The 9,188-nt window shown below is 58.4% G+C and overlaps 1 protein-coding gene across 22 annotated transcripts in view; it reads right to left on the bottom strand.

Annotated features, from left to right (window-relative positions):
- The window catches only part of TCF3 (transcription factor 3), a 124,834-nt gene that overhangs the window by 45,173 nt on the left and 70,473 nt on the right, over positions 1 to 9,188 (bottom strand). For all 22 annotated transcript variants that reach the window (XR_001412819.1, XM_014949034.1, XM_014949043.1 and 19 more), the window contains one exon: positions 701 to 774. Coding sequence is in view for 21 of the 22 variants with exons in the window: in XM_014949034.1 (XP_014804520.1) it covers positions 701 to 774 (74 nt within the window). In the remaining variant the exon portion in view is untranslated. The remainder of the gene's footprint in view (positions 1 to 700; positions 775 to 9,188) is intronic.

Below are 9,188 nucleotides of genomic sequence, written 5' to 3'. Positions count from 1 at the left end.
GGGGGGGGCAAGGAGCCAGGGGAAGACCTATAAAAATGAGAAATGACAGCACAGCGCCTGCTCCGCCACTGACCTAAGGGAAGGGAAAGGTGCCATCGCAAAAACGAATCACACAAACCCATTAAAACATGAGCATCTGTCAAAATAACACCATTTCAATTAAGTTAATGTCTTTTCTCTCTTCCTCTCCTCAGGCCCCAGTTACCCGCTGTCGCAGCCTCCCCTCCTTCCCTGGGAAACCCTTCCCGGGGTCCCTTCTCCCCAGAACAAACCCCTGGTGGCCCCTGGGGGTCCCAAAGTCACGGGTGGTGGGTGTTCAACAAGCTCTGCCAAAGGCACAGCCCATCGGGTGAGATCCCTCAACCCCCTCGGCCGAGACCCTATTTGGGGACCTCTCCCCCCTGTCCCCATGCTGGGGGGGGTCTCAATATGGGGTGTGCATCGGGGGGTGGTTTTTGGAGAACAAGCCTTCTCCTGGGAGACCTTAAGGCAGCAAAGCCTGGGGAGTTGGGGACAGGGGGCATCTCCCCGCTGTCCCCCTGCAGGGTTAACAGAACCAATGTCCAAAATGGGGCAAGAAAAGCTGTTCCAGGGTTAGACCCGACCGAAAATTGCCTGGGCACAAAACCAGGCACTGAGAAGCCGTGGCAAAGCCCCCGTTTATTTTGGTTGGAGCTCGGTGTTTGTGCTTTGTCCTTACCCTTCCTTGGTCAAATGTGGAGCTGTTTTGATCTCCCGTTCCCCAGGAACCTGATCCCGGTCTTTCATCCAAACCTACCGAAAAACAGGAAGAACAAAGGTTACTCCTGCTTTATCAGCAAAGCCTCAAAGGTGTTCTCGCAAAATTAACTCTTCCTTCTACAAACAAAACAATATTTTCATTAATAAACCACTTCCACTTGGCGTGACCGATCCTCCCCTCTCCCTCCTCACCTTCCCACTCCAGCTGGGAGCTTATTCCACAAACTTCAAAGCAAATCCCACCACAGCCTGGAAACGCTTCAAAAACACAGGACAGTGGGAAGAGGAGAAACAAGTATTTTAACTCGCTTTATTCCAGAGAGCGCCCACGAATCTCTTCTCCCCTGGAGACTGAGGGTGAAGGGGACTGTGAATTACAAACTCATCGCATCCAGCTCGATGCTCCAGTGGGACCCCATTTCTACCCACGGTGCCTCCAGGTCATGGACCAAACTCTGCTCCTCATCGCACCCAGAGATGAAAGCCACGGATGGGGATTGCTGGGGGTAGAACGTTATCTGTAGCTTAATCACCTTTGTTCAAGGGCATTCGTTATTTAAGCCCCCTGTGGCCCCGCAGATCGGAGGGGCTGAGCAGAGCACGCTCCCGTCCATCCCATTTTCAGCCCTCCCCTGCGTATCCTTGGCAAAGGGGATCCCACCCAAAATGGCAAGGGACCAAACGGGAGGGTTTTGCAACGCGCCCGCGGGAGGAAACCGTCTCCTTTCATCCTCTGCCAGGTCCACCCCGGCTCTGCCTCTCGGGCTACCAGCACGGGAGGCACCCACGGGAGATGGCAAACGTCCGCCGGGACAAAAAAAGCCCAGGAGTGGCATCAGCAAAGGTCTCTCAGTTCAGGCTGGCACCGTGACTGCTCGGAAGGAACCCTTCCCGGCAGCCCAGCCCTGACTCCGCTCAGCAGCAGGATTTTGGCACTGCAGAGGGCACGCAGGGCTCGGTGTAAATAAGTTGGGGGTTTGAGAGGGGTCGGGGCATCGCTCTGCCCTGCGACCGGGCTCTGGAGATGCCATGGAGATGCCATGCAGACACCAGGAGCTCGGCTGGGGTGGAGGGGGAGCAATCCCGGGTCTGCAGGAGGCTGCGAGGAGCGAGGGCATCACCCAGAGCCACCTCTGCCTCGTCCCACGGAAACCCCAGCCCCACCGCGGGGCCACGCTTCCCACAGGGTGGCACGTGAGACCTCCTGGTTCCTGGCAGTGCCCGGCATCACCCTGTGCCACCCCCAGCTCCTGGGGACACGGGGGGCTCTCTGGGGACCCCCTGGGCACCGGCTCTGCCAGCGAAGCTGAGGTGCCAGCAGGGCCTTGAGGAAGGGTTCCCTGTAGGAGCAGAGGTAGCAGCAGGGTGACAGCGCAGGGGACAGCAGAGGGGGGGGGCCTTCACCATAGCTCTGCTGAAACAACACGGGAGAGTCACTGCTGGGCATGTGAGGATGCCCAGCCACACCACAGAATCACAGACTGGTTTGGGTGGGAAGGGACCTCAAAGCCCCCCCAGTGCCACCCCCTGCCCTGGGCAGGGACACCTCCCACCACACCAGGTTGCTCCAAGCCCCCTCCAACCTGCCCTTGAACCCCTCCAGGGATGGGGCAGCCACAGCTTCTCTGGCCAACCTGGGCCAGGCTCTCACCACCCTCACACCAAACAAGTTCTTCCCCACAGCTCAGCTCCATCTCCCCTCTTTCAGGGTCAAACCCTTCCCCCTCCTCCTAGGGCTCCCCTCCCTGATCCAGAGTCCCTCCCCATCTCTCCTGGAGCCCCTTGAGGGACTGGAAGGGGCTCCAAGGTCTCCCCGGAGCCTTCTCTTCTCCAGGCTGAACCCCCCCAACTCTCTCAGCCCCCCCTCCCAGCAGAGGGGCTCCAGCCCTCCCAGCATCTCCGTGGCCTCCTCTGGCCCCGCTCCAACAGCTCCATGTCCTTCTGCTGGTGGTGGCCCCAGAGCTGGAGGCAGCACTGGGGGGTGTCTCCCCAGAGCGGAGCAGAGGGGCAGAATCCCCCCCTGGCCCTGCTGGCCACGCTGCTGGGGATGCAGCCCAGGGGTGGGGGTTTCTGGGGTGCAAACAAAGCAAAAACAGGCACAGAAATTATTTTATCCTCAGGGCAGTGCGGTCAGGAGGCTGTGGCATTGGGATGGGGTTTGGCACCAAAGCAGGGACCTACAGGGAGGTTTGCCCCACACTGGCAGCTCCTGCCTGCACCCAGGAGCTCGACACCCACCAGGTGAGAGTCAGGCAGCCCCTTCCCTGTGCCCGGGGGGGGCAAGGAGCCAGGGGAAGACCTATAAAAATGAGAAATGACAGCACAGCGCCTGCTCCGCCACTGACCTAAGGGAAGGGAAAGGTGCCATCGCAAAAACGAATCACACAAACCCATTAAAACATGAGCATCTGTCAAAATAACACCATTTCAATTAAGTCTTTGCTAATGTGTTTTTCTAAAGCAATTCATCTGCATACCCTGCAAACACCAGCGGAGAGCAGGAGGCAGAAACGCTCCTTCTATTCATTTTGCTTTCCTGGGTGTTTTTTAAAGCTCCCCAATGGTCAGGGCGAAGACACGAGCGGGAACCGCAGCCTCAGACATCCCTGGCAAATCACCCCGTGGCGCTGGAAGGTCGAGGACCGTGACACCAGACCAGGCTTGGGCTGCACCCAGTGTCCCCACGAGGCACCTCGGGACCCCCGGAACCAGATGGGAAGCTGAAACATGGGGGTCCCGACCCCGACTTCCAGCACAGCGGCTGGAAGCACTCAGGCGCTTTAAGGATGAGCAGATTGATATTCTTGTAGCTACAGATGTGGCTGCCCGTGGACTTGATATTGAAGGTGTTAAAACAAGGCACCGAGCAGGAGGAAGGGGATGGGGAAGGAGGAGAAGATGGAGAAGCCTGAGGAGAGAAGGACATGGCTCAGGCAGCCCCACACAACTGGTATCTGGGGGGCTCTCCCCGAGTGCTCACCCAAGTGTCCCACCCAGCCACCCTGTTGTCCCAGTAGCTTGGGGGACGAGGCCAGGCACCTGGGGGATGGCCAGGAGCACCTTGGGGTGCCTGGTGATGGCATCACTCCCGTGCTGCCAGGGACCAGAGGTGAGAGGGAGACACCACAAGCATCTCCCTCCCCCCCAAGATGTCATATTAAAATTTCGAGAGAAGGACCGTGCAGGATGTGGGTCCCAGGTCACCCTGCCCTCCCACAGAGCCACCCGGTCCTGTCCCAAACCCGCCCGGTGACAGAGGAGCATCCCCAGGCCAGGACGCACCGGGATGAGGATGCTCAGTGGGGCAGGCTGGGGGGGCTCTGGAGGGAGCTGGGGTGCCAGGATGAAGCTTTTGCCAAAATTCCTGAAAAAAAATAATAAAAATCCCTACCAGGGCTTCCCTGCCCAGGGAAGGAGGGAAGAGGAGACGGCGGGTGGAACGGGTGACAAAAACTGATGCTCACGTGTCCCCCAGACATGGAGAAACCCTCTGCACAAGCACCCTCCACACTGCAGTGCCCCCCAAAACCCCACTGGGTGCTCTGACAGCACGCCCATGCCAAGAGTCACCTCTTGGGCACCCCACTTTCCCCCTCACTGCTCTGGGGGGACAAACAGCCCCCCCAGCACCCTCCCAGTACAACCCTGACCTCGCAACTGGGCTGCAGGCGGCCAGACCCCGCAACAGCAAACCCACCCTTGGGGAAACCCAAAAGGCCTTTTTTTTTTGGGCCTCCAGATGCTGGTGGTGACGCGGTCGCGCGGCTGCCGAGGTGAAGCGAGGTGACAGCTCTCCCACCCGAGTGGCACATGGCTCTGGAAGTGGCCCCGAGGGCTCAGCGTGGCCGTGCCAGCGTCTCGCTGTGGGGCCAGCCCCGCTGTCCCAACGTCTGTGGGATAAAATAAAGGGTCTCACACCTTCCCCCGAGCTACAGCCACCAGCGTGAAAGGGTCCGGCAAAAATCTCCCGTTTCCAGCCCGCAGGTGTTTTAAGGATTCAGGGATTTCTGGGACGAAGCCAGGAAAAAAACCAGACTGCCCGCTTTCAACTCCTGGCATCTGTCCTACAGCCAGTGCCAACCTGCTCTTCCCTCCCTTCCTATCGGGAGCAGGGATCTGAGATTGGGCAGCAAACACCCTCTGCCAGCCCGGCGAAACCCCCAGGTTGGCAGGGGCTGCTGGAAGAGCCCCCCACCAGCGGCGTTTTGCTCTGTTCACACCAGAAAATCCCCAGAGATGGAGCCACCACCAAAGGTGGTCACACTCCCCAGCCCATGACACGCACTGGCAGTGCCCACGAGCCTGGCTTTCCTGCAGGCACCGAGCAGGAGGAAGGGGATGGGGAAGGAGGAGAAGATGGAGAAGCCTGAGGAGAGAAGGACATGGCTCAGGCAGCCCCACATCAGTATCTGGGGGGCTCACCCAAGGGCACCCAGTGTCCCACCCAGCCACCCTGTTGTCCCAGTAGCTTGGGGGACGAGGCCAGGCACCTGGGGGATGGCCAGGAGCACCTTGGGGTGCCCGGTGATGGCATCGCTCCCGTGCTGCCAGGGACCACAGGTGAGATGGAGACACCACAAGCATCCCCCCGACACCCCATCTCTGCCTCACCCCCGCCAACGCACTGCCCGTGTTAAAAGCACAGACACCCCATCTCTGCCTCACCCCCGCCAACACACTGCCTGTGTTAAAGCACACACGGGATGAGGATGCTCAGTGGGGCAGGCTGGGGGGGCTCTGGAGGGAGCTGGGGTGCCAGGATGAAGCTTTTGCCAAAATTCCTGAAAAAAAATAATAAAAATCCCTACCAGGGCTTCCCTGCCCAGGGAAGGAGGGAAGAGGAGACGGCGGGTGGAACGGGTGACAAAAACTGATGCTCACGTGTCCCCCAGACATGGAGAAACCCTCTGCACAAGCACCCTCCACACTGCAGTGCCCCCCAAAACCCCACTGGGTGCTCTGACAGCACGCCCATGCCAAGAGTCACCTCTTGGGCACCCCACTTTCCCCCTCACTGCTCTGGGGGGACAAACAGCCCCCCCAGCACCCTCCCAGTACAACCCTGACCTCGCAACTGGGCTGCAGGCGGCCAGACCCCACAACAGCAAACCCACCCTTGGGGAAACCCAAAAGGCCTTTTTTTTTTGGGCCTCCAGATGCTGGTGGTGACGCGGTCGCGCGGCTGCCGAGGTGAAGCGAGGTGACAGCTCTCCCACCCGAGTGGCACATGGCTCTGGAAGTGGCCCCGAGGGCTCAGCGTGGCCGTGCCAGCGTCTCGCTGTGGGGCCAGCCCCGCTGTCCCAACGTCTGTGGGATAAAATAAAGGGTCTCACACCTTCCCCCGAGCTACAGCCACCAGCGTGAAAGGGTCCGGCAAAAATCTCCCGTTTCCAGCCCGCAGGTGTTTTAAGGATTCAGGGATTTCTGGGACGAAGCCAGGAAAAAAACCAGACTGCCCGCTTTCAACTCCTGGCATCTGTCCTACAGCCAGTGCCAACCTGCTCTTCCCTCCCTTCCTATCGGGAGTAGGGATCTGAGATTGGGCAGCAAACACCCTCTGCCAGCCCGGCGAAACCCCCAGGTTGGCAGGGGCTGCTGGAAGAGCCCCCCACCAGCGGCGTTTTGCTCTGTTCACACCAGAAAATCCCCAGAGATGGAGCCACCACCAAAGGTGGTCACACTCCCCAGCCCGTGACACTCGCTGGCAGTGCCCACGAGCCTGGCTTTCTGTGGGCACCGAGCAGGAGGAAGGGGATGGGGAAGGAGGAGAAGATGGAGAAGCCTGAGGAGAGAAGGACATGGCTCAGGCAGCCCCACACAACTGGTATCTGGGGGGCTCTCCCCGAGTGCTCACCCAAAAATCCCCAGAGATGGAGCCACCACCAAAGGTGGTCACACTCCCCAGCCCATGACACGCACTGGCAGTGCCCACGAGCCTGGCTTTCCTGCAGGCACCGAGCAGGAGGAAGGGGATGGGGAAGGAGGAGAAGATGGAGAAGCCTGAGGAGAGAAGGACATGGCTCAGGCAGCCCCACATCAGTATCTGGGGGGCTCACCCAAGGGCACCCAGTGTCCCACCCAGCCACCCTGTTGTCCCAGTAGCTTGGGGGACGAGGCCAGGCACCTGGGGGATGGCCAGGAGCACCTTGGGGTGCCCGGTGATGGCATCGCTCCCGTGCTGCCAGGGACCACAGGTGAGATGGAGACACCACAAGCATCCCCCCGACACCCCATCTCTGCCTCACCCCCGCCAACGCACTGCCCGTGTTAAAAGCACACCAAAGTCACAGGTGACAGGACGAGAGGAAATGGCCTCAAGTTGCACCAGGGGAGGTTCAGGCTGGATATTAGGAACAATTTTTTCACTGAAAGGGTTCTCAGGCATTGGAATGGGCTGCCCAGGGAGGGGGTTGAGGCCCCATCCCTGGAGGTGTTCAAAAGACGGGTTGATGTAGTGCTGGGAGGTCTGGTTTAGTGATGATGCTCCTTGTTTGTTGTGTGGGTGTCTATTTTTGTCAGTTGGGTTGACGGTTGGACAAGATGATCTTTAAGGTCCCTTCCAACCTAGAAGATTCTGTGAAAAAAAATAAACTCATAAACCCGAGTCGCCGACCGAGCTCATGCCAAAGCTCAGGTGGCACGAGCTGGATTCCACAGGAACAAGAGGAGCTGAATTGTGGCACAGCCCAGCCTTCGAGCGGCTCTGCCGCATCCCGCGGGCTCTCCCGGCGCAGGGCGAGCAGGTTTCCCGACGCCCACGTGCGCAGGCAGCTGTCGGGAGCCAGCTTTATTTTAAAATAAACCCCTTTTCCAACTACCCAAGTTTAAGGCACACTTTCCAATTCAGAAAAGACAAAAATAGGAACTACCTCCTCTCTCCCCATTAATACAGTTATTAAAAAGCCTACAGATTAATTGTGCATTTTAATAACCCTGAGCATGAATATTCATAACACATTTCTTGCTCATGTTCTAATTAAAACATACTAATAGAATAAGATGTAGCTGTCAGACAGCAATTTTTTTTTTCCCTTTACGATTTTTGTGCCGCAGCTAAGAAGAGCTGATAGACAAGAACCATCCTAAGCTCTCAGTCTGGATAAAAACAATTTGTCCACGTTTAGTCTTAGCAAAAAAGCCCGTTACCCGATAACGAGCTGTAGTAAAAGGCTACACACAAGTGACGGGTGACACGGGGCACCAGGAGCCGTTCCCCACCCGTGAGGAATGAATCCACGTTAAAAACACTACTCTTAAAGGAGAAAAGGCACCAAGGAGGGTGTAGGGTTTTCTGCCCCATCCCACATCCCAGTTCCCAGTCTGGGGCTTCCAGCCTCCTCCCCCGGGGTCCCTGGGGCAGAAAATCCCGTGCCATGAGATGATGCTCTGGTTCCAATGACCTGAGCCCCAAAAGCCAGCTGGGGACTCGTGCTGGTCCTGGAGCCAGCCCTGAGCCCCGAGGTCCTTTGGAGCCCTGTGCCCCCCGATCCCAGTATGGCACTGGGCCGTGGCTTCGGGGCCAGCCCCTGCTCTGCCACCCAGAGACGGCCAAGGGTGCTCCGACCCAGGGCCATCACAGTCAGGCAAAGCTCAATCCCTCATGATTCCTTCACCAGCAAAGCTCCAGGGACGGGCATGGCAGCCCTCCCTGCGGAGCCAGAGGGCACACGGGGGACACAGAGCAGGACATTTTGCTCCTCAGACCTCTCAGACACCGTTTGTGCAACAAGATCCAGAGCTTTTGCTCCCAAATCCTGCACTGAGGATACCCAGAGAACACGCACCGCCACAGAGCTGCCCTCCTGTAGGGTTGAGTGACTCAAGATGCCAAGTTTTCAGTATCAGGAGGAGGGTGCAGGGAGGGGACCATCAGGGCAGCCCCACGGGTGACAGTGGGGGACATCGCTGGGGATGCCGTGCTGCTGGAGCTGCGGCTGAGCCAGGCTGAGCACTTCTCCCCCCCGGACCACCCAGCTCTGCAATCTGCCAGCATCAACGTGCCCGCCCTAATCTCATTCCCATCAAAACCACTAGGCTGGGCTTTTTTTTTTTTTTTTTTTTTAAAGTCTATTAAAAATATTTAGGCCAAGCCCCTTGTGCGGCTGGACAAGGTCCGGGACCAGCCGCAGACTGTGGTGCTCACCCAAGTGTCCCACCCAGCCACCCTGTTGTCCCAGTAGCTTGGGGGACGAGGCCAGGCACCTGGGGGATGGCCAGGAGCACCTTGGGGTGCCTGGTGATGGCATCACTCCCGTGCTGCCAGGGACCAGAGGTGAGAGGGAGACACCACAAGCATCTCCCTGACACCCCATCTCTGCCTCACCCCCGCCAACACACTGCCTGTGTTAAAGCACACAAAAGTCACAGGCGACAGGACAAGAGGAAATGGCCTCAAGTTACACCAGGGGAGGTTCAGGCTGGATATTAGGAAAATTTTTTTCACTGAA

The sequence above is a fragment of the Calidris pugnax genome, unplaced genomic scaffold, assembly GCF_001431845.1.
Source record: "Calidris pugnax isolate Ruff unplaced genomic scaffold, ASM143184v1 scaffold170, whole genome shotgun sequence".
Lineage (NCBI taxonomy): Eukaryota > Metazoa > Chordata > Aves > Charadriiformes > Scolopacidae > Calidris > Calidris pugnax.
This window is presented reverse-complemented; position numbering and strand designations above follow the sequence as displayed.